General features: G+C 46.1%; 1 protein-coding gene across 2 annotated transcripts in view; it reads right to left on the reverse strand.

Moving 5' to 3' along the window:
- The window catches only part of ARHGEF12 (Rho guanine nucleotide exchange factor 12), a 67820-nt gene that overhangs the window by 23645 nt on the left and 20362 nt on the right, over positions 1-23813 (reverse strand). The window contains exons 2-12 of one of the 2 annotated variants that reach the window (XM_032133595.1): positions 13597-13620; positions 12788-12876; positions 11270-11326; positions 5259-5357; positions 4527-4576; positions 3727-3784; positions 2929-3107; positions 2478-2555; positions 2190-2309; positions 1518-1652; positions 100-171 (exon numbers count right to left, since the gene is read on the reverse strand). In XM_032133595.1, coding sequence (XP_031989486.1) covers positions 100-171; positions 1518-1652; positions 2190-2309; positions 2478-2555; positions 2929-3107; positions 3727-3784; positions 4527-4576; positions 5259-5357; positions 11270-11326; positions 12788-12876; positions 13597-13620 — 961 coding nt within the window. The remainder of the gene's footprint in view (positions 1-99; positions 172-1517; positions 1653-2189; positions 2310-2477; positions 2556-2928; positions 3108-3726; positions 3785-4526; positions 4577-5258; positions 5358-11269; positions 11327-12787; positions 12877-13596; positions 13621-23813) is intronic. The other variant, XM_032133596.1, reaches the window with a different exon arrangement.

The raw sequence follows: 23813 nt of genomic DNA on the forward strand, positions 1-23813 counted from the left end.
GTTCAGGCATGCTCCATTTAGAAAGTGGGGGAAAGCAGCAAGATTTTAATGGGTCCATTAGAGGAGATGTTGTTGTGACACTTGATGTTCTGTACTCACAGTATCTTGAAGCTCAGCCTTTTCTGGGCTCTCATCTGGATAAATCCTCTCCTTCAGGCCACTGCGAGGACTCTGGGAAAGAGGGAAGTTCAGTTCTGGTAAGCACCAGCAAGTCCAGGAAAGGGAGAACTGCACAGTGCAGTTTGTCAGCCACAACAGCCAAAAAACTTCTCCTTTCTCACAGGAAAAGGAGGTGTAAAACACCAGACTAAAATCTGTGTCCTACATGCACAGTTAACAAACAAAAAAAAACCCCAAAACACAACTGAATGCAGAAGTGCTGCTCAGAAATCTGGTGACAGTGAGCAACAGCTGAGCTGTAAAATCCCCAGCCCTCGGCTTTCTCCTTGCTCTCTCCACCTTCTCTCACAGCTCAGCTCTCTCCTCCAATCTCCCAGCAATCCTCTTGCTCAGGAAGCCCAGAAGAGCCTTATTTGCAAAAACCACGTGCTGCTGGCTCATCTTCAGTGTGGCCAAAGGTTTTTCCAGCCAGGCTACTGCTCAGGCTGTTGCTTTCCAGCCTGGCTTTTTCCCAGCTGGAGAACTCTTTCCACTTCCAAATGTTTCTTTCACCCCTGATCCTTAAGTTTCTCAGAGCTGGATTGAAAATGGAATGTTTGGTGTGCCAATCACCTGCACTGATCAAATACCATCCCCAAAACAGACAGGATGATGATTATTAGGAGGATAATGATGAATTTTGTTGTGCATCTATTATAGACAAACACTGAGCGGGAGCTGGTCAGATTGGGAGTTGGAATGTTTCAAAACGGAGTCATGGATGCTCCCATCTGACCCCCCTCCCTTTCATTTCCAACTGCTGGGACAAATTTAGCTCCCACATCCTTAAGTCAATCCACAAACTTAGGCCAAATCCAAGCAGAGAGTCTCAATTCCCCTGCACTAATCAGACAGTGACTTAATTAAGGATTAGGCACCAAGGGAGAGCGTAGGAGCACTAATTGATTGATAACTAATGAGTGAAGTCACTTAAGAGCCTTTGCTGGTGCCAAGAGCTGAAGCTCATTCGGCAGAAGGAAGCTCTTTCCCACTTTCCTGGCAAGCTGCCCACTGCCTGGATCTGAGTCCCAGTGTGCAGTTGGAATATTCCCTTCAAAGATGCTCTAATAGACAAATGAGTTTTGAGAAGGATGCTGGCATCCATCTTTCTTTGTTTGGTTACAGGGATTAATGCCAGGACAATCTAACCCTGGATAAAGCCCCAAAATCTATTTCTCTCCCAGTCTCTAATCCCAGTCCAACATACCAGGTTTTCAGAGGGAAAAGGTTTTGCTGGGCACTGAGGAGCCTGTTCCAGTACTGCACAGTGTTACCCAGGCCAACAAACACAGAATCTGCCAAGGAAACCCAAATGCAAGAGGGAGGGAAGCAAAGCCTCGGGGCTGTCCCAGACTCACATCAGCAATGTCACTGTTGGGTCTGGAGGGGCTGTCACCACTGAAATCCAGTTTGCTGCCACTGTCCCCACTCTCTGCCTCCCCCTCACTGATCTGCAGCGACTCCGACCCAGACCTGGAGGACAAGACTCCATCCTGGAAAGATCAAAGTGAGTTGGGAGACAGCAGAATATTTCAAGAGACCATCCTTAAACAGCAACTCCTTCAAAAGCCAGTTAGCTCACATTACTCATAAAACCTTCTTAATTTATCTAGAAAAGGCTGCAGTGCTTTTCTAGAAGAAAACAACAAAACCCACACCAAGTTTTCAGCACTTTTAACACATGGAAAAGGGAAAAATGACACGGCCCACGTTTATTTTTTTTCAAAAGCGAAAGCAAAATTGTTTAAAGCCTCCAAGAATGACTTCATGCGTGTATTTTAAGTTGCACTGACAGATAATAAACACATCATTGTTTGCACTTGTTCTTAAAAGCAGGTTTTTCACAGCTGAGCTGAGAGCCCACTGTAAAATCTACTCCACATCCTGACATTACAGTGCCTGACAGCCAACTTCAAATGTCATCTCTAGAGGGTGCAGCCTGCCTGTCCGAGCACAGGGAACTGCAGCTTGCCTAGAGCACCATCAGCACCCCAGAATTGTCCCCAGAGCAGCCTGGCACCCTGTTGTACCTGAGAGCAGCCCGTGGCCTTGGACAGCTGCTCCTGCAGCTGAGGAATGTGTTTCTTTGCCTCCTGGATCTCCTTGAGCAGGCGGGTGGAGGAGGTTCGGCCGTACTCCTCCTGGAGGAACTGGAACAGAATTGTGTGGCTGTTTTAAACGATCACCAGCACATCTGCACGCTCAAGGAGCTGCTACAGAATGTGTGTTTTACACAGCTCTGCTAATAAATTGTGATTCAACAAGCCCTCTTTGCATCGCTTCCCCCGCCTTCTCTCCAACCTGCACAACTCCAGTACCTGCAGCCTCTCCTGCTCCTTCTGGAGCATCTTCCTCAGAATCTCCACCTTCTGGTTGTGGACAATGTTATTTTCCTCCTAGGAAATACAGAGAGATGAAGGGTTGGGGTATTTCTGGTGGAGCTGAGCAGATAAGGAAAATAGACATGCACATTTTTCACCTACTTCCTAAGCATGGGCTCTGAAAAGCCCGATGAGAAACAACTCACATTTCCAACCCTATGCTAGGCATTCTTTCTTAATTTTGAACATAGCTATCAACACTTTAAAAACCTGTATTTCTACTATCTCAAACAGAACTAGACATTTTTAGTTGCACAATGCTTTTTCAGAAGTGAACAAATACCCACTGACAGGACAAATATTCCACTGCCAATTTGAAGTGCGAAAAAATTCAGGCCAAAATCACCCGACTCCATTTCTCCCTTGGAAACAGAGCTTTAAGCCTTACCCCCATGAGCACTGGGCTGGTGATCCTTTCTGCATTCCCTGACGTGCCAGGCGAGTGGGGGGATGTCATGATGGGAGACATATGCCCAAAAGCTGCCAGATCCACGTCGGAATCCGCCAAGGGAATCTGGGGCGACCCTGGAGGGCGCCCCTGGACAGTGAGAGCTACATAGGAACCCGCTGTGGGGACACAAGGACAGGCACAGGTCACACACACGGGGACATTTCCATGGTTCTCTGGTTTCCCTCACTGGCATTTCACCCTGCAGACACAATTCACACCATTCCTCCTCCAAACCAATGAACCTGAGAGCACTGCTTGGTTTAGAAATCTGTTCAAATTTCAGATGTTCCAAAAACCTTCATGAGAATCATCCCTTACAAATGCAAGCAATCCGATTTCCAGCCCAGCACGTTACATTTACAGCGCACACACACAAAATAAACCATCACCACCTCCTTCTTTGTAGCAGAAAATCCACCAGGAACGTATTTCCTGTAGTGCTCTGCAATGCACACATCAAGTGCCTGCCCAGCTGTGGTAGTTCAGGTGGAAACAAAAGATGGGAAAGCACCCAGGCAAGGCTTGGTGGTAATTCAAACATTAAGTCAAGGAGAAACTACAGGGGAATGTATCAGCTTGAATTCAGGATGTCAAAATAACCCCAATTTCACTTCTCTGTTCCACACACTCCCTTTATCTCTCAGCACTGACCTCACCCTTGCCACTCGAGCGGGCCCTCGGAATGATGCCTGCCATGCCTTAGAGGTGACAGAAGAGCCACCTGCCTTTACTTACACTTGATCAGCTTGACCACCTCCAAATGGTTCGAGTGTGTTACGAGAGTCCCGTTCACCTGGGCAGGGAGAGGGGAAAATTCAGTGTTTAACTCCTGATTTCCAAGCAGTTCCACACATTCCACAGCAGGCACCGGGAGGAGGAGCAGCATTTTCTTCTCCCCCATCTCCGCTACTGCATCTTTCAAGACATTACCAGATAAATAATTTATCCTTCTAACAGTTTATCTCGGTGAGCAGAGCTCTGCAGAAAGAAAACTGTGCACGCACCACCAAAAAGAACCCAAGGAGGCAGGGAAAGGAAAAAAAAAAAAAAAAAGCAATCCATCTCTGCCTGGGCAGAAAAACAACAGGGTAGCTAATTTAATTCATTAATTTCAATGCCTGGTTGAAATCCCAGCTCCATCTGTGTCAGGAACTGCTGTAGCATTTTGCAGCAATAGTTTACACAGTCTTTTAAGTTACTGATTTGATTTCTTACTCGCTTGGGACTAAAAAAGAACATGGATGTGGGGGCAGTTAGGGGGAAAACAATAATTCAGGCAGGCTATTTATGTACATACAGGTCATTATTAACAACTTTTCCTTTTCTTCCCTGCCATTTCTGGTTTTATTGTATTAGTGATACTCGAACCTGGCAGGATGCTGAACTTGGCCATAAAATCCTGAGATGAGGAACACTGAAATTTAGACCATTCCTAATGCCAACACCACAGCAGATACATCAATGACTTTTTTTTTCAGGGAAAGAGCTCATTTAAGACAAAGGACCCACTTCTCTCACAATTTAAATGCTCTTACCTTGATAATTCTATCACCCGTCTGCACTCCAGCCCGCATGGCTGCTCCATCTGGAGGGGCAAGAAATCATTTAGTTCCCGTTTCAATACAATCATTTCTAGCAAAAATGGTTTTAAGACTTCTGTAAAACATGCAAAATACTCCTGCACTCAGCCAGACTTCCTCTATCAGTAAAATCTCTGAGTATCAAGTCTAGAGCAGTTTTGCTTTCACCTGGCACTGGATACGCCAGGCCACAATCCCACCACGTGCCAAGGACTCACTTCCTCCCCCTGGGATGCAGGAGGTCAGCTCCAAATCCACCAGATCACAGAAGGAACCAGCTTGGAAAAGACCTTTGAGATCACCAAGTCCAACCTATGACTTAACACCACCCCACGAACTGAACCATGGGACTGAGTGCCACATCCAGGGATGGGGACTCCACCACCTCCCTGGGCAGGTGATTCCAGTGCCCAATCACTTTTCCAGGGACGAGTTTTTTCCTGATGTCTAACCTAACCTTTCCCTGGCACAGCTTCAGACTGTCCCCTCTCGTTCTGTCAGTGATTGCCTGGGAGAAACTACAGAGGAAGGGATTCACTGCATCCCCGCAGCTCAACCCTGTCCTTGCACATCCCTTCCCAAGCTGCAGCCAGCCCGCTTGGGGAGGGCTTTGGGAGCTTTCTGCTCCAGCTCGCACATACTTCCAGGATCCCCATGGAAAGCTGGCAGGTGTGAGGGTGTTCTCACCTTCCTTGACGGACTGCACGAAGACGGGGTTGTCCCCGCTGACCGTCAGCCCAAAGCCGTTCTCATCCCGCTGGATCACCACACACCTCTGCACCAGGCCTGAGGACACAGGGGAGAGGGCAGCAAGGAGAGGAGGAGAGGAACACAAAGAGACACAAGGCAGGTGTCAGTCCGAATCCTTATCTCCCAGATAATCACAGAGTACTCAGTGGAATGGGGATAACACAGCACAGGGGAAATACAGGAGAGACAGGGCAGCAGGCCAGAAATGGAGAGGGATGTCAAGACAGGTCAAGCTTATTGCTCCAGCTACGCAAAATGGAGGAATCTCACAGCAGAGATGCAGACAGCTCCGGCACATCAGAGACAACCTGAGGGAAAAGCAGGGTTTAAAGAAGAGCAGCAGTACCCACACCGATGAGCAGAATTTCCCTTTGTCTGCATTAATAGTTCAGAGGGCTGTCAGGTACCACTGCACCACCAAAAACCCCTCACAGCTTCTACAAGCTGCTCTGAAAGAGAAGCACAAATCCCTCAGAATAATACGAGGGGGTTGGACTAAAACAGATCTATTGATCAGGAAAATTCTCCCAATTCTCAGCCAAAATCTCCTCCTGGGGCACCTTCTGCTCCAGGTGAAATATTGCACAGAGCCAGAACAGCAGAGGTGAACAAGTACAAGCCACACTCAACTGCCCTGAACAGGGCTTCTGAAATAAACAGCAGTTCAGGGCCAAAATCCCAGGAGATGAATCTGCCCCTCCTTTAACCTGCTGCGAGACATCAAAGGCAACTTGTTTTGTTTCCTGGTGCACTCAGTATAATGTGAGCACAAATGCTGGTGCAGAGATAAATCCATTTAGTAGGGGAAGCGTTTGGACCAGGTGGGAAGCTGAGGATGTCTTTTGTTCACCTGGAAATGAAATAAGGGAAAGACAAAACAAAAGCCAGCAGCAGCCCTGGCATACTCCTTGCCAAGCACTTTCCTAGGAGCAGCTGCAAAAAGCCTCCCACAAGGGAGCCCTCATCCTGAAAAGACACTTCAGGAACTCTGTAAAATGCTCCCCCAATGTTCTTTTATTTACATCACCCTTCCTTCTAACAGCTTGCTTTGCTTTTCCATTTCTAAAAGCGCAGCAGGCAAAATTCCTACACTGGCACCTTGAGAAAGAAATCAGAGCTCTCCCAAATGAGATTCCAAAACTGCAGCAGTTTTGTTTGGTATGGAGGGAACACGGGGAACTGGGAAGATGCTGTCCCAGCCAGACTGGCTTTTCTGGAATGAGTTTTAAGGGATGCATGGTAACAGAGCAGGGAGTCATTCCCGTGTCTCACACTGCTCCCAAACCACCATGGCTCCTTTCACTTCTCTGGAGCAACTCCCCATGGAAATGAGGAGCCTCAAGAGCAAACACTGCCTGCCCAGTCAGTCCTGTTCTCCTCCAGTGTGGCACAGATGAAAATGGGTGTGGGAGCAGTGGAAAAAGTATTCCAGGCCTTCTGCAGCACCGTCACATCCCAGTAATTCCCCTCCTGCCAACAAAGCAGGGCAAAGCATGGGATACCTCGTGCTCTGCAGGGCTGGGGAAGCGATGGAAAGGATCCCCCCACCTTTCACCCCCTCTGCACAGGGATGAGTGAAGGAACATGCCTCTCCCTCGTGCACCTCCCCTTCTTTTATATGACCAAGCTTCTTGAAGCCTCACTTCCCAAGAATGATGCCTGGGGCTGGGGTGTGGGAACTGGTGCTCTTTCAGAGAAACAGCTCCTTTCCAGCTCCCTGCCAGCCCCACAGGTTGGATGAGTAAGGCACTAAACGCAGCTTTTGACTCACGAGGACTGTCCTGGTTTAAAGACACAGCAGAGCCCTGAGTCTGCTCTGCCATTGGATTTCTCTTTCTCCAGAAGCAATAATCCTTGGATCTACTGATAAACTTCCTCCTTGGGTGAGCCAGATGCCAAAGCAGTGCCAGTGCAACATAAACTGACCGGGCAGAATATAATTTAATTTAATTCAAGTTTATTCAAGTTAAACTCTCACTCCACAAGGCTCAATTTCACCCAAGAATTTAAATTTAGAATGGAGAGACAGCTGAAATTAGGACAACTTGACCCAAAATTAGTCCATAATTGCTTTTTCCTGTACTTGTTTCCTTCAGATAAGGAGCAAACACTTAACCCTTCCCCTAATCCAATATAAAAGGCTGGAATGAGGCGTAGGAGATACCATGCATGACTGAGACACAATTTATAGTGATTTTAATGAAGTTATCTTAAAAGTTTCTTGGAGATAAGTGTGACCTGCAGGACTAGATCAGCTCTGATAGCACTCCCTGCCTGAACCACCCTTCACGTGCTCTCTTCTACTCTGCTCACTTTCAAATATCTCACCGTGATATTTCACTTTTTCCAGCTGAAATTTAGTAAGTATTACAAACTCAACAGAATTCATCACTGACAGTACTCAAAATCGAATCAATAATCATGTTAATTCTCATTTTTGCTTTCCCTTAACAGTATCTTCATGTTATGAAGTGAGTTATCACTTAACTACGCTTTAAATTTCTGTGTCTTCAGTCGATTCATAAAATTCTGGAGGAAAACAATAATAAATCTTTCTCTTTTTTGTCCCCATGGAGATGAAAACTGCCCCAAACTCACTGGTGTAGCCTCAAGCCAGGAGCACAACAAAGCAGCCAAAGGTGTGCTGGAGTTACAGAGGTTAAAATTAAAAGTGAAAGCAGAGAGAAGAATGAAAGCTGAGAGGAGTGGCTCCTCAATAGGTGGCACTCGTCCCTCTCCCTTCTCCAGCCCTGCTCCAAGAGCGCCTTTGGGATGGTGGAAGGGCAAAGCCTGAACTTCTCAAGGTCACTGACACCCCATGGCCAAAATAATTCTCTCAAACAGCCTGGCCAGACACATCTGGGCTGTCCAACAGCTGCTCTGGGAGATCGCTTTTATTTGTCTCCTCTGTACATCCTACTTGGAAGTTATTTAACGAAACAGGGAATTTCTTTAGCAACAAACAGGGCAGGGGGTTCACTCTAAAAACCTGACTGAGAAAATGGAGACACCAGGATGGATGGGGCTGGGAGCAACCTGGGCCAGTGGAAGGTGTCCCTGCCCATGGAATGGTTGGAAAAAGAGCATTTTTAAGGATTCTTCCAACCCAAACCAGCCTGGGATTCCATGGGACATGAATTCCATCTCCCAAGTCTGCAGGACATGGCCTGGGAGCTGAGATTTGGGAACTAAAACCTCCCCTGGGGGCATGAGGCCACCATAGGAAAATGCAGTTTAACAGAGGGATTTGAAATGAATCATTCCATAAACAAAAAGCCAAACTCCTCAGGGTTTTGAGAGGGGACAAATGTTTCACTTCATTTGGGAAGCTTTCTGTCTATAAATTATTGTCAGAAATGCTGCTCCACAAAGAGAAATAGAACTTTTATGAAGGCAAATTTCTCTGAAAAAATGGTGGCCACAACATGAAAATGCAAAGCTGATTAAGAACTGCAAAAAAAACCCCCAAAACCCAGGGAGAATAAGTTTCAATTAAAAACCATCTCAAATTTCAAAACAAAATCCAAAAACTTATCACAAAGTTGGAGAAAATCTGTGAAAGAGTTTGTGTCAAGTCCAGGCTGATATTTAGGCCAGAAATTGATGACTGCTAAATAGAAAGATCTTTGGGGACCAACCAAGTTGTGAGGAAAGGGAAAGAGAAACTGATACCTCAGCTACCACCTTGAAAGGTAATTTTAGCTTTAAGTTCATTTAAGAGATGAAAATTCTACTTTAAGAAAAACATATTAAATACCATGAGAGATCATGGCACTAATTAGCAAATTACAGCATAACAAACTACACTCAAGTGTCTCTCCTGACCATCTCAATTTTGTTGAACAGATAAACACGGGAGGGTTGGATTTAAGAATGAAAGTATCTCACTGAGAGCTTCATGTCACCATAAATTAACTTCTGTACATTAGAACGATTTCCCTCCCTGACCACTCTGCCCCTCCAAGCCACTCACACACTTGCAGAAATTCTGGCTCCTTAATTCAAAATTTCAAGAGGTGAGAACAAACACCCAGCAAAGCCACACCTCCTTTCCCTGTTGTCATTCCAGCCTTCCCCATTATTCCCTTTCCAGAGGCCAGCCACCATCCAGTCAGCAGCGAGGAAAATATCAGTACAGTATTTCTACTTGTAGGGTTTGGAATAGTTTGGTCCCTTCCAAAGCAAACAGCAGAGTTCCGCACACATTCCAGAGAAACCTGGGAAAAGCAGACAAAAGGCAGGGCAAGGCCCAACAGAGCTGAGGCTGCTGCAAAGGAAGGATGAGTGGAAGCTGCTCCCACGGATCCTGGACACGGGGACAGCATCTGCAGGAAGCCTGGGGGAAGTCACAGCTTACGTCAGGAAGTTGTGTTTGGTTCTGGCACACAGGGAAAGCCAGGCCACTGCCTGGGCTGGGGCAGAGGGATCACCACGGAGATGTTCCAGCAAAGGCAGCAAATGCTTCCTGTCATTAACCCACAGCACCGGGCAGAAAGGAGCCCAGGGTGGTTTGGTTATCCTGACTAACCTGGCAGGGGAGCAACAAGGCTTCAACACCAGAAAATCATCCCCAAATCCCTGCTGTTCCAGCCCTTTCCCTGCTCATTCCCTGGGAGGGTGGCAGGAAGAATGACAAGCTGCAGCAAGCCAGCTCTCTCTGAGACAGGTTTCCATCAAGGCACCCTCCAAAGCTGTTTACAGCTCTGAAGGAACACTCTCACACCCTCAGGAACATGACTATCATGTTACTTTTCTTTAAAAAAAAAAAGTGTGTGATTCAAAATTCCAGGGGAAGTGAAGAGATCTCACAGAAAGAACAGGACACACCTCCCTGAACTGCACCAGCTTTTCCTAACATGCCTATGTTGGTTTAAACTCTTCAGGGTTGGTGTTGTTTGGTTAGTTTTTAGTGTTTCTTGCTCTGACAGCCTCATTTTGTATTCCAGAGGTGGGTTAAGAAGCTGGAGCACAGCCATGAACACCTGGCAGTTTATTCCAGTGGAATGATAAAAGCTGATGATTCTGGAAGAGTCACTGCATCCAAAATCCTACAGCAGCAGCAATTTTCTGAACAAATTAAAATCAGAAAGTGTCACAGACTGTTTTAAACATGAATTAAAAACAAAAAAACCACCACCGAAACAAGAAAGGAAGAGAGCAACCCATGGCTGGAGTTAAGACATGCACACCTGGAAATAAGAAATGCAGCCAGATTCAGCCCAAGTCCAAGGGGCTGGAGATGCTGACAGGATCCAAAAAAACAACTTGTGAGAACTCATTCCCTTCTAAATTCTAAGGTATGAATGCAAATATCTACAGCGACTGGAAATGGAATAAGTCATTACAGGATGGGGAGTGTCACAGCCCAAGACTGACACATCTGGGAAAGCTGAGGGAGCAAACAGGCCCCTCATGGGGAAGGGACAACGCCAGGATGTGTGGGGATATTCCCATCCCAAACTCGTTATGTGCCATTTATTCCAGCCTCCAAGCCCAGGAGTGCAGGGCCACTCACTCCCTCTGAGACAGAGAATGGGGAAATTCACATCCTTACATTCATTTAAATTATTTACAGATACATTTCTCCATTTCTGTTCAAAGGAACTGACAGAGACAACCTACAAATAATGCAGGAAGATGCATTTCTTGCTCCAACCTCCACGGTGAGAAGATGGCACAGACTTTCCTACAAGCACAAACCCCTCGGGAGCTGTGCCCTCACTGCCAGGAGCACCCAGTGACACCAGGAGGGCACTCCCAACTCTCCACAGGTGCCAGATCAAACCTTTTCCAGCCACTACCACGCTACAAGCTGAGAACTGAAGCAGGATTGAAGGGCAGTCCCTGCTGCAGAGCCAACCATGCGGATCAGGGAAGGGGGAAAAGCCTGGGATGCACAGACAGGAAAAGCAGGAGCTGCCCAGGGGGAGGCTGCAGCTTTGGCTTACCATACGTCTCGGATCTACTCTCCTCAGAACTAGACTTTGTCTTCTTGGAGGAGCTATCTGCACGAGAGCAGGAGAAAAGGAGAAAGAGATATAGAAAATATGGAGACTAAACATGAGAAAAAAAAAAAAAACCAAAAAAAAAAAAAACCAAACCAAACTTCATGAAAAACACAGACTTGGATTTATTGGGTTAAATCGTGCAAAACACAAATAAGATGTGAACAAAACATAGGTGGAACACTTGGAATAAGGGGTGAATAATACACAGAGACACAGGTAACAGCACACAGAATCTGTTACAGGAGCTAGGACACAACCAAAGGAGCTCTCTGCAGTAACTACAGATAAAAAACCAGTCCAAGCACAGAGATTCTGGCAATGTTGCTCCCCAGAGTAAACAACCAGCACAGGCACAGCAGTTCAGCATCCTGAATTCACCCCTCGAAAAGAAAAGGATTTTCTGAAGGCTGCACTGCAGAGCTCCCCTATCAAATCCCAAGCCAGGTAACAGCTCTCAACATTGGAGTGACTTTCTGCAAATTAAGATTAGAGGATTCCTGAAGTTTGTTTCTGGAGAAACTAAATTCCTTCTACAAAACGAGTTCACAGCCTGAGACCTCCCCCGACCTGAAATGACTTTACATTACCTCTCCCAAATGGCAAACAAAAAAAAGGTGAGCACTAAATCAGGTTTTTTTTCCCCTTACAGGATGTCTTTAACTGGCATTTAAAGCCCATTTTCATTTATTTTGTGCACACTAGAAGGACTCATGCAGCCAGTGGCAGAAACCATTACCAGGGTGGTTTATAAACATCAGCCTTGTGCACAAAAAACCCCACATCCTGCAAATTGTGCCACCCTTCCATTCACCTCCCCTGTGTTCCCCAAGCCCCAAGGAAAAGCCTGAATGCACAGACAGGAAAAATGCACCTTGCATGGGGCCAGGGGGCTCAGACAGGAGCAGGCATTTCATGACCAGGCACTGGGTGAGTGTTTCAGAGAGAATAAGAATCCTGTGTTCACCCTCATTTCCCTAATTGAACCTTTGGGAAGGCTAAATAAAAGCAGGATAGCAAATCCTTTAAAATGAGGTGTTCATCTTCAAATGTGTCACGTTGGGAAGCACAAATTCACTTTGCAAGTGGCAGAGAGGGATCAAAATGCACCAAAGAGCAAAACAAACCTCCAAAAACTAAAAACCCCAACAGGGCAACCCAGTGCTGGCTGAGCCAACCACATCTCCAATTTCAGACTTCACTAAAGAACTCCTCACAGCTAATTACAGCCTTTGCCTCCTGACTTTCCTCAAAGTGGAAGCTGTTATAATTATTTACTGATACACTAATCCAGGTTGATTATGAGGGTGTTAAAAATCAAGCCCACATTCATTTCAATGCCCACATTGCCTCTGCAGAACAACACAGCTCTGAAAACCACATTTATGGCACATTAAAATCATTTTTATTCTGCTTCCCAGTGCTTTTGCTGGGGTTTTTTCTCGAATTTTAGGATTTTACCTGTGGGATCAAAGTCGTGGGTGCTGCTGCAGCGTTCAACCTTCTGCTTCTTGTCAGCTGGAGACTCTCTGCTCAGAATGCTGCCATGTCTGGGGCACAGAAAAGCACAAAATCCTCACTGCAGAGCCCACAGGAGCTGCCTGACTGCTCAGAAAAAACCTCACCCAGCTCTGCCTGCTCACCAGAAATTCAGACTGAAATGTAGGCATCGAGTTCGCTTAAAAAATTTATTCCCAGGCTGAATTCAAAGGGGAAAATGATCTCCCTTGCAATCTCTGGGAGCGTATCCAAGGTTCCAGGAACAGTCTTGGTAACCTCCAGAATTGGTAACAGCAAGTGCATTCTCTTTATCAGTCAGCATCAGCCCGTATTTTATTTTAAAAGCGAAATAAATTTAATGGAAAAAACCCTCCTGAAATCTTAACTCTCCCAGCAAAGTTGAAATATCTCAGCATGCCAAAATTAAAGATTCAGAATAGCCCCAGAAGGGAAGCACCTGTACATGATGTACCAACAGTGTCCCTTCCCTGACCATCTCAAATCTCAGGTAAGATGAGCCCCCAGCCATGTAACAGAATGCAAACATTCACCCTATGCCAAGGACACCACCAACAAATCTATTTTTGGCACCTTATCCCCATCTGGATATTGATTTCCTCACATCTGTAATGGGTACTACAAGCTGTGTTTGTGTATTTATATTTTTTTATAAACTTTTAAAAGCATTCCCCCTGCAAAAATGCTGCAGCATCACTGACAATAAAAAAATACATAATTTACAATAAAAAAAACAATTTTCAGGAACTCACCTCGAAGGTTTTTTGAGAGGAAACCTGAAAAGAAAAAAGAACAGAAGTTTAATGTATGTTTTTCAGTATTAGGTTTGATATCACCATTAATGCTTAAATACCAACAGTTATTTTACACTTCTGTGATACCTTCACAATCTCTATTTTCATGGAACTCCACGAACTTGCCATCTTTGAGACAAGTGCAACAAAGCTGAAATTGTATTACCTATTCCAAGTAGCATTACACATACAGGTAACAAAAGCAACAAAGTTGAAAGGAGAAAAAAGTCTGTTTGTGTTTGTAACTGAGGAAAACGTGGGATTTACGAATCCAAGATTTTTTTTCCCTTCAATTACTGCCAGGACGAGGTGGTGCCATCCAGCTCGAGGCACCAAAACTTCTGCTCTCAAAAAACACAACTATTTCCTTCTCAGACTCACAAGTTCAGCTCCATTCCTACTCGTTTTGTGTTTTAGATCCTTCATCTGGAAGGCAAAACACACCTCTAGAGCTGTGCAAGGAAAGACCAGGTAACCTAAATCACTTTTTGTTCTAAATGAAGGCTCTACAGGTGTTTTATAGCTGATAATTTCCCCCTCTATATACAACAGTCATTCTTAATGCATTTTCTCCTATTTATATACATTTTTCCAAGAAGTGCCAGGGTGAGGGATTAGAGGGAAGAAATTCAAGCCCACACAATTCTAACACCACAGACGTTACCAGGGCAATAAATGACCATTTCATAATTTCATTTGATGTTTTTAGTTTAAACAGACCAGTCTGGTAACGATCAACAGTCCCACGGGAAGTCTGGATTAGAACAGGACAACACGAGAGGGACAAGGAGCAGCTCCAAAGTCAGGCTCAGCTCAAAGTTTGGAGCCAAGAGGGTTTGGAATCTTCTCCCAGGCAATGAGTGAAAGAACGTGAGGGAACGGCCTCAGGCTGTACCAGGGGAGGGCTGGACAGCAGGAGGAGTTTCTCCATGAAAAGGGTGGTCAGACATGGGAAGGGGCTGCCCAGGGAGGTTTGGAGCCCCCATCCCTGGAGGTGTGCAGGGAACACGTGGATGTGGCGTTTCTGTGACTCTGAGCTGAGCCATGGCCCCATCCCAGAAACTGGTCCAGCACACAGAACCAAACCATTCTCCCAGAGCTTTCCATCCAAGATTCCTTGTGGCACCACAAAACTGCCCCAAATGCTCCTCTTGTCACCTACTCCCCTCTTCTTTCCTCGATAACTCCACCTCAAGCGGCCCAGGCAGGAAAAGCCCAGTCCTAAAGCTCCAGTAACTCCCTCCCCATTACCTGAAAACCGTAACTAGCTGCACAGAGCCAGCCTAATGCCTCTCTTGGAGCAAGAGCTGTGCCATCAAGTGTGGATACACCCAAAACTGGCCAGCTCCCACATGCCAATCCCCTGTGCAAACATGCACTAATATGGAACTCCGAACGAGCATCTGATGACACATTAGGCAAGGGAAATTAAAATGTTGTCTGCCTGTTCCTGAAAATAATTATACACAGCAAGACACTTGCCATCTTTCAGATAACAGCATCGAATTTAGCTGAACTGCAACAGCAGCTTCCAAACTAAGGGGGTAGATAGGGCCCTGTGATTGCATAAACAGCAGAAAGTTAATTCATTGAAGGCAAGAGGTGGCAGTCCTCTTTCTTCCAGCCCCCAAGAGCTCTGTTTTAATCTGAGAGGTCTGAGAAATCCACTCTGATTCAAATAAGAAACATCCCCTCCTCATTCAGCTCTACCTGCAAAGCCACATCTCTTCAGCATCCCATCCTCCCACTTACACATTTCAGCCACTGACGGAGGACTTGGTGCAGGACAGACAGCTTGAATCCCAAAGCAAAGCAAACAAAAGTCATCTCAGGCCAATCTAACCCTGCCTGAACCCTGAGCAGTCAACAGATGCAGCAGCAATCAAGTGTTTCATTGAAAAGCAGAAAACAAGAAAAAAAAAAAGGAAGCCAGGGAAAGACAGGAAAAGATGCTTAGGATGAATTACACCCCATTTTATTATCTGATGCATTTGAACTTTTGAGCCGCATAAAAAGCCCTACCACCACTGGTAAGTATTTTAATGAAGCATTTCAGTGACAAACTTAATCCTATAGAGGTTCTTATCAGCAGCCAGAACTGCAGGCTCTGCTCCTGCAGCAACAGGCAGAGTTTGTGGACAACACAAAGTGAGCTCACTGCTGTATCTTTTGGGCTGGTTCAGAGCTCTTTATTATCTCTGAAACACAAACGTCCTATTTTCCAGGTCCAGAAGTTGTGTAAAACTTTTCTGCTTATTATACCTAGGCTGGTGATTAATTATTTAGGAAGGAACTTTAAAGTTTTTGTAAATAAAGCAGCACTGAAATCACTGGAATTTTTTCAGTGCTTTGACGTTACCAGTGAATTTCAAGTTCCTGTGGGGTGGGAGCCAAAATCCCCTTGTTCCCAATCCATAGCTGTGCTCACAGCTGGATGGTACAAAGGGTCAGGATCCAGCTGGCTCTGGAGAATTCTCCTCCCTGGGAAGAGACCCCAGCCCAGGGCTGTGTCCCCCATCCCATGCAGCCGTGCCGGGAGCAGTTCTGGGAAGCGCTGGAGCCCCTTGGCCACCTGCCAGCATCCCGAGTTTCCTTCTTTTCCCAAGAAGCAGAGAAGGAGGCAGGGACAGGGTGGGAGCAGGGGAGGAGGCAGCAGGGCACCCCAGCAAAGCCTCTGCATGCTGCACATCCACCACTCCACACCCTCTCCTGCCTTTCCTTTGCTTCACAGGTACTCCCTAAAATCAACGGAGTAAGAAAGGGACGGGCTTTGTCCAGCCACGCTGAAGGTGAAGCTCTCCAGCCCCTCCAAAAAAACCTCCCCTCCTGGATCTGCAATCACTCCTGGGCACTGAGTTATGAAATCACAGAAATCTGAGGTGGAAGAGTCAGCTGGGCTGAGGCTACAACACCGACCCTTGCTGGGAGCATGCAGTACCACATTCTGCCTCTCCTCCCAGCTCCCTGCCTGAACACCACCTGGAGAACATTCCTCATTTCCCAAACGCTGTGTCACTACAGCAGGAAGCGGAGCAAAAGTGGATAAAATCCCATCAAAGATCACAGAGGAGCTCTCGTGAGTTTATCTGTGTTTCAGGGCAACTGATCTTCACTTGCAAATATTCTTACATTTGAAAGCAGCCCTGAAAATCCCCTCCCCGTGTTACGGCACCCAGCACAACATAATTCAAATTAAAATATATTTCACCTCCTACTGTAAACAGGAGCAAGAAGGCAGAGCAGGGTGTGGTGAACAGCTGGAGCCTTAATTCCAAATGGAGCTGGCAAGTTTAGGCTCCACGATAAAAACCCTGTAGACATTTTGTCTGATAACTGATGAACATCAGCACATTTTCAAACGAGTTGTTCCACTCTCCCAAATACCAGCACCAATTAAAAGCCAAGTCAGATTTTGTTTTTAAAATGCTGGGTCCGAATAATTTAAAAGTCATTTAAATGCATCAAATTACTAAAAGCGTGTCGTCTTAGTCATGCTGCACTAGGAAAATCTAAGTGAGGAAAATACACCTACCAATAGTTACACCGCAGATTAAACATTACATTTCAGGTTAGCTCACACATAAGCACCACCAGAGCCTAATAACCACCTCGAAGCCAGGCAGAAAAAGGTAATTTTAAGACTTAATGTGTCAAAAAACATGAGAGCAGGAAGGATTCCCGGCTTCCAGCAGTACAAAGCATTCCATTCTAGCCCGGGAGGTTGAAAATATAGCTGACCATAAATAGCACAGCATCCAGATAACCATGTGGGGGGTTTTTTCCTCCCTTACTAAAATATTACCAGAATTCAAGTATCTGTTATCTCAAAAGCTGATCAAAGAGAAAAATATTTAGATTCAGACAAGGGCCTCAACCTTGGAAATATTTATTCATGTGCCTAACTTTAGTTCCAGGACTGCTCACACGCCTGAAATGAAGCTTGTGTGTGTTTGCACCGTGCAAGGAGAAATTACTCCAACTTGTGCCCAGATGAGTAAGAAATGTTGTGAAACCCATGCAGGAGAGAACAGCCAAAAACTGCTTGCTTGACAGAACTCATCTTTAATTAGGAGATGAACAGTTGCAATAGAAGCTGCTTCAGTGCTTTATTAGTTTCATTTAAAGAAGATGTTGCTTGTTGCAGAAAAACCCTCGGAATGAATTCTAACTCTGAAAGAAAAGCAGCAAGCACAGCTGATCATGCCAAATTCAGGAGAGAGGAGAAATACTCCAGGGTTGATCATTTTCATTGTCTTTTTCATACATTTAGAAAGAGAAGAGGGAAACCAGAGGTTAACTCCAAGTCCCCCCAATAAAAACCCTAAACTATGGCTTTTTAAAATCTCATCCTAATTCAGGAGGTTTTCACCAAGCCACGAGTCAATGAGAAGCCTCTGGCCAGCACCAGCTCCACAGATTTTGGTGAAAAGTGAATTTAGCTCACTTGGAATTCCAGAAAGGTTTGGGTTGGAAGGACCTTCAAGCTCATCCTGCCATGGGCAGGGACACCTTCCAGTATCCCAGGTTGCTCCAAACCCCATCCAACCTGGCCTTGGACGCTCCCAGGGATGGGTGTTCAAGATTTCGGAAAGGCTGAGCTGGATTGTGCTCTCCTCTCGTTCATACATCCCCAAACAGATCCTGAAAAAACCAGTCTGTTCCTGGGTGACAGGTAAAAATCACTGAACAGTTTCAGGACTATTCCTAGCGCACCCAGCTCCTTTAATACCTATTAAACTTCATTTTCAACACCCTGATTGGACCTCACCGACAGCACTCAGAGAAATGCTTCGTTTTCTATCTAAATCTAGGAGGTTTAAAGTGCCCTGAAAGCACAGTAAGCATTGTCATAAATGCTATTCTGCAGGTAATTCCCAGAATTTCACCTTGGAAGAGACAGAATGAAAGAAGAACACGGCAGGGAGTTTGTTTTCCAGGGTTGCAGAGGCACAGATCCACCAGAGCAGGTTCTTAAAAGCCCTGACAAAGGCATTAGGGGAGAGTGCTGACACGAAGTGGCACCCGCACGACCTTTCCACGGAGCTAAAGGCAGTTTTGTGTCCCAAGGAAAAGGGCACAGGGCAGTGGGAGAGCCAAAGGAGCTGAGGAGATAACAACTGACAGGCAGATCCAGGGAAAACACGGATGCAGCAAGCGGGCAACTTTTGGCAAGCAGGAGAAAACGCAGCCACCAACTGCAGCTGGAAGCACACCAGGCAGTCTGGGACAGCCCTGATCCAACACATCCAGTCCATTCACCTCGGCATTAACCCACGGAAAGAGCAGCTTTCTGCTGGGTCATCTTTTCCATGGATCGAAGTACAGAAGCTCAGGAAACCACCGCGGTTTTTTCCTAAATAAAAAACCCCCAAAACCACTGCATACTGATGTCAACAGATTGGACCCACGGAGCAGGGGAACGGGGATCCAAATGGGGAGGATTCCTGGGAACTGTCAGAGCCTATGGATGGATCTCGGGGACTTGTGCAAGGAGGCAGAAGGGAGGGAGGCACTGCAAGCTCCATGTTATTTCTGTGGGAGTCCGAGGCAGGCAGCACAGCTGACGCAGTGACTCATGGAGGAATCCTTCCTGGCATTATTAACCTTGCCCTGCTGACAGCTCCGTGAACAGGCATCACTGCCTTTGGAGAAGGAACACGGGAAATTTAGGGAAGTGACCAGAGAGCCCACAGAGCCAGTATGTTCTGTGTCAAACCCCCCTGAACATCCCCAGCAGCCTCAGTGTTGCATTTGCCTTAATAAAGCATCAGGAAATGCCTCCCATTCAATATTTTATCATTTTTCAAGCCACTAATGTCTCTATCCATAACCAGAATATGCCATTCAATTTTCCTTTCAGGAGAGAAAGCGCAGAGTAGCCAACAGAGCCCATCAGCATATTTCCTGATGGATCAGGATATGGATCGATGCAAGGGACTGGTGCTATGGCAACCAACGTGCTGAGCAAAACACTTAAAACTAGGTTAAGATGAATTTGATAAAAATCAAAGTCTGGAAGGCTGGCAAGTTCCATCTGTAAGATGGGGAGGGTCAGGGCTCCAAGAGGAAGGTATTTCTACAGAAAAAGAGAATTCCACTTGTGCCTTGCCTTCACAGGATGCTTCCTCATTGAGCTTTAAAAAATTAAATACCTATATACAGATTTCTTTCTCATTCTTGTGGTTGGCTCTGGGTGAGGGGCTTCATCAAGAGGGGTGAAGAGAAGGTGGCGGCATGAGAAGGGAGCAAGAAAAGAGGAAAAAAAACCCCCCAGCTTAAATTATGAAAGAAAAGCAGAATGCAAAGATAAATCTGCTCCATAAAACAAACAGCAAGAATTTGGAGATTTGCCTCCACACATGGAATTTCCTGATGATACAGGAATGTATCATCATAGTATGTCCTGTAAAAATGACAAGCAGGGTACTCTGAGTTTACTACAGCCAGCTGTAGCTCTTTCCTCAGCGTCCTTCCCCGTAAAACCCTGAGATGGGAAAGGTTTCAGTCTCTCCATGAACAGCACCATTCGGAAAAGGGAGAAGAAAAGCATCTCCAGAGACGTTTCATCCACAGTTCAGTCATTCAGCCCCAGCCCAAGCAAGTGCCTCAGCTATTTTCCATGACACAAGCACTTGGATTTTTCCAAGAGCTGATGTCAGGGCTTTTCATGGAGAAAGAGCTGCATTTACTGGGCAGGCAAGGAAGGAGGGCTTCCCCAGCAGCTATTCTCAATGTGGCCTTTGTGCTGCTCTGCTGCTCAGGCCAGGACCCTGCAAGAACTTTTAGTCCCCGCAGAAACTCTCCAAAGGGGAGGGGACAGAGACATTTTCAGCAGCCAGTGCTGTTCTTCCACTCCTGACTGACTTCCAAGGCTCAGCTTCCAAGCAGCAGCTTTCCCTCTCCAGGCCCTGAAGTTGTCACACAAGGCCATTTATTGTTTAATAGCCCTACAGCAGGGTGGAAGCAGCCAAACAAATGAAAACTGGGGAGGGGGCTCTGGAGGGAACATAAATAAACCAGGTTGCTCACGTTTCCTTAATGCTGCCTTTAGATTCAGCCTAAAAGCAAGATTTGAGTAACAGGGATGAGGTTTGGCCACTGAATGTAGCTCAGAGCAAGCACAAACCCCGCTCAGAAATTGGTGGGGAACAGAGGTTGCCAAATCCCAGGCGATTTCCTACTGGTTTCCCAACGTGACTGGTTACAAATTACTGAATCTCTCCATTTTCACCTCTGGGAAAGAAAAATTGACAGCTTTGAAATGGAAAAAAAATTAAACACCACAAATGCTGAAAGAGGCCAAGTGCTTTTCTAAAAAGAGTTCCAGAAAATGTTATCATCACAAAAATTTACACAGAACGAGCGCCCAGCAGACAAGAAACATTCACGATTTGTTCCTCTGCAACCTTTTACTGCATGACCCATTTAACACAAGTGGCCAGGTACAGGAGAAAGGTCAAGCTTGTGACTTCAAAAGTTATGAGTTTTCTCACTCATTTATTTATTTTGAAGTAGGCCATGGACAAATATTCCCAGGCCTTGAGAGCTCAAGCTTCCCTGAAGCAAGAAAAAGCTGAAATATGCAGTTTGGCCATACTAGAAGAGCCCCAGAATACCCCATTTTTTCCGTATTTTCACATCATCTTTGCATCCTGAGCTCCAGCTGTTTGGAAGAAGGGAAGGAAGAGGGGTAGAGCACGTTTGTTGTGATTCATTCCACCAGCTTTCACTTCTGAAAAGTCCTTTTAAACCCCTTTGCCCACAGCCTGAAAGAATCAAATCAAGCACCAGGGTTTCTTGCGCAGACAGGGCGTGGAGTCCAAATTAACCTGCCCTCCCTAAACTGCAGCTAATTACGGGGAAATGAAATGTTTGCTTTGCTTGCCAATAATTGCAATGCGGAGCTGGCTCGGTGGCAGCAGCACCGCTCCTCCTCCACAGCGTCTGCAACAGCTTTCCAGTGAAATGCCCCCCAAAAAAAATATCAAAGGAACAAGACAATTTTCTTTTCCTAAGCAGACCAGAGAGGCCCACAGCTGTGGAGTGCCGCGGGATTTGCTTTCACCTGGCACACACACCCCCAGCACTGGCATCACTCGTGCTGCCCCAGCGCGGGGAGCAGTTGGTGCATTTCATTAGGCACCAAGCCTAGTTCCTTATTAATGCCATACCCAGCTTGTGGTTGTTATGAACCAGCAACGAGCCTGGTGTGGAAACAGTCCTTAAAAACAGCAAAAGACAGCAATTAGAAAGGGAGGAGAGGAAAAAAAAAAAAAACACCAACCCCAACACACAGTGCACGTAATACAACTGGAAATGTAGCTTTCAACGCAGTGTAACGCTGCCTCCAATTAGGCAGCTTTAAGTTTTGCAAATATATGTACAAGGTTCAGAGGCACAGAGGAGTATTTGGCCCAGAGTTCACATTTCTGGGGAGTGAGTACACTTGCCTGGCACAGGAACACCACACCTCCACGGCCTGGGACTACTGAGAGCGTACTAAAGAACCTGCAATAAGACATTTATTATTCCTCCCGTGTGTCTTTCTAAAAAGATGTTTTAAAGAAAAGACAAGGCTAAGTTGTTGCTGTGCTCCTCAGCATTATGAGCTTTGCCCGGTTTAATGTGTCACTGGCTGGGAGAATTGGGATTGTTCAGCCTGGAGAAGAAAAGGCTTTGGGGTGACCTCATTGTGGCCTTCCAGGACCTGCAGGGAAGATGGAGAGAGACTTTCTACAAGGGCTTTGAGTGACAGGACAAGGGGAAATGGCTTCAAACTGACAGAGAGTGGGGTTAGATGGGATATTGGGAAGGAATTGTTCCCTGTGAGGGTGGTGAGGCCCTGGCACAGGGTGCCCAGAGCAGCTGTGGCTGCCCCTGGATCCCTGGAAGTGTCCAAGGCCAGGATGGACGGGGCTTGGAGCAGCCTGGGATAGTGGGAGGTGTCCCTGCCCACGGAGCTGGATGATCTTTAACGTCCCTTCCAACCCAAACCATCCCGGGATCCTGTGATTTACCTGACACAGATGTCCCTACAACCTGACAACATCAGCAGAAGCACAGGAGCTCAGCAGCACCTTCCCCCATGGATTTACACATTCCAAAGGTATTATCAGTTTGTCTGACCTACTGTACAACTCAGAAGTTTCATTAAGTTACTTCTATGACAAACGAGGTCAGCAGGCACCTTGTCTTAATTTAAATTTTCCTTCAGCACTCGTTGGGTTGTTTTAAAGGTTCATGTGCGTTTACTGCTCGGAAATGTAAGCCAAGACTCGCCTGCTCACCAGAACCAGCCGTTTATGAGTTCAAAGCTAAGCAAAGACTCAACCCAAAAGCATTTCCAGCCCTGCCTTCCCTTCTCCCACTGAGTGACGAACCTTTGGCCAAATTACACCCATTCTGCATGGGATGTGCAGACAACATCCACCCCTCTGACCTCTGCAAAGCTTCTAAATATTTCCCAGCTGCCATAAACTAATTTACAGCTAATATGTCTTAAACCACCCAAAGGCAAAGTGCTCCCAGGGGCTTAATTTACATCAAGGGAAAAATTGGATCCACAATTTTACAAAGGAAAGCTGCAGCACGGAGAGAATCAAGAAATCATTACCACAGTGTTGCTTAACCTGTACTGTGTATTTTTAGCTCTTAGTCCTTCCCAGCTAATTCTGGTGAAGTTTTACTCCTGTAGATACAAACACCAAGGGCACCCAAACTATTTGAGCCTAAACTCAAAGTATGCAACTGAAGGAGCATTTCACCTTGCTGGCTTCCACACCTCCCAGGAGGGTTTCTGTCCCAGCATTCGCTCAGATTTTAGAAGCATCCATGGAAAGTTTCTCCACCATGCATTGCAGTTTGTCAGGATTTCCAAAAAAAGAAAATGTGATGTCAGCTGAGCTATAAAGAGATTAGCAGCGCTATATACTGGAGTTGAAGCTCTCTCAGTTGTTTAAATGGCCCAAGAAAAAGAAAGAGGCTTTTGGGATACGCAAACCTGTTACTTCTGCCCTGAAATGCAGCTCTGGCCCATAAAACACCAGAGAAAAGATGCACATAGCACACATTGCATGAGGAGGGAAAAATGTACACAGGCATTCGTGGCATGCTTTGCTCCTTCCCATTTCATCTCCCCTCCATCTAAAGTACAGCATAAATCCAGAAAGACCGAC

This window comes from Corvus moneduloides, chromosome 25, assembly GCF_009650955.1.
Source record: "Corvus moneduloides isolate bCorMon1 chromosome 25, bCorMon1.pri, whole genome shotgun sequence".
Lineage (NCBI taxonomy): Eukaryota > Metazoa > Chordata > Aves > Passeriformes > Corvidae > Corvus > Corvus moneduloides.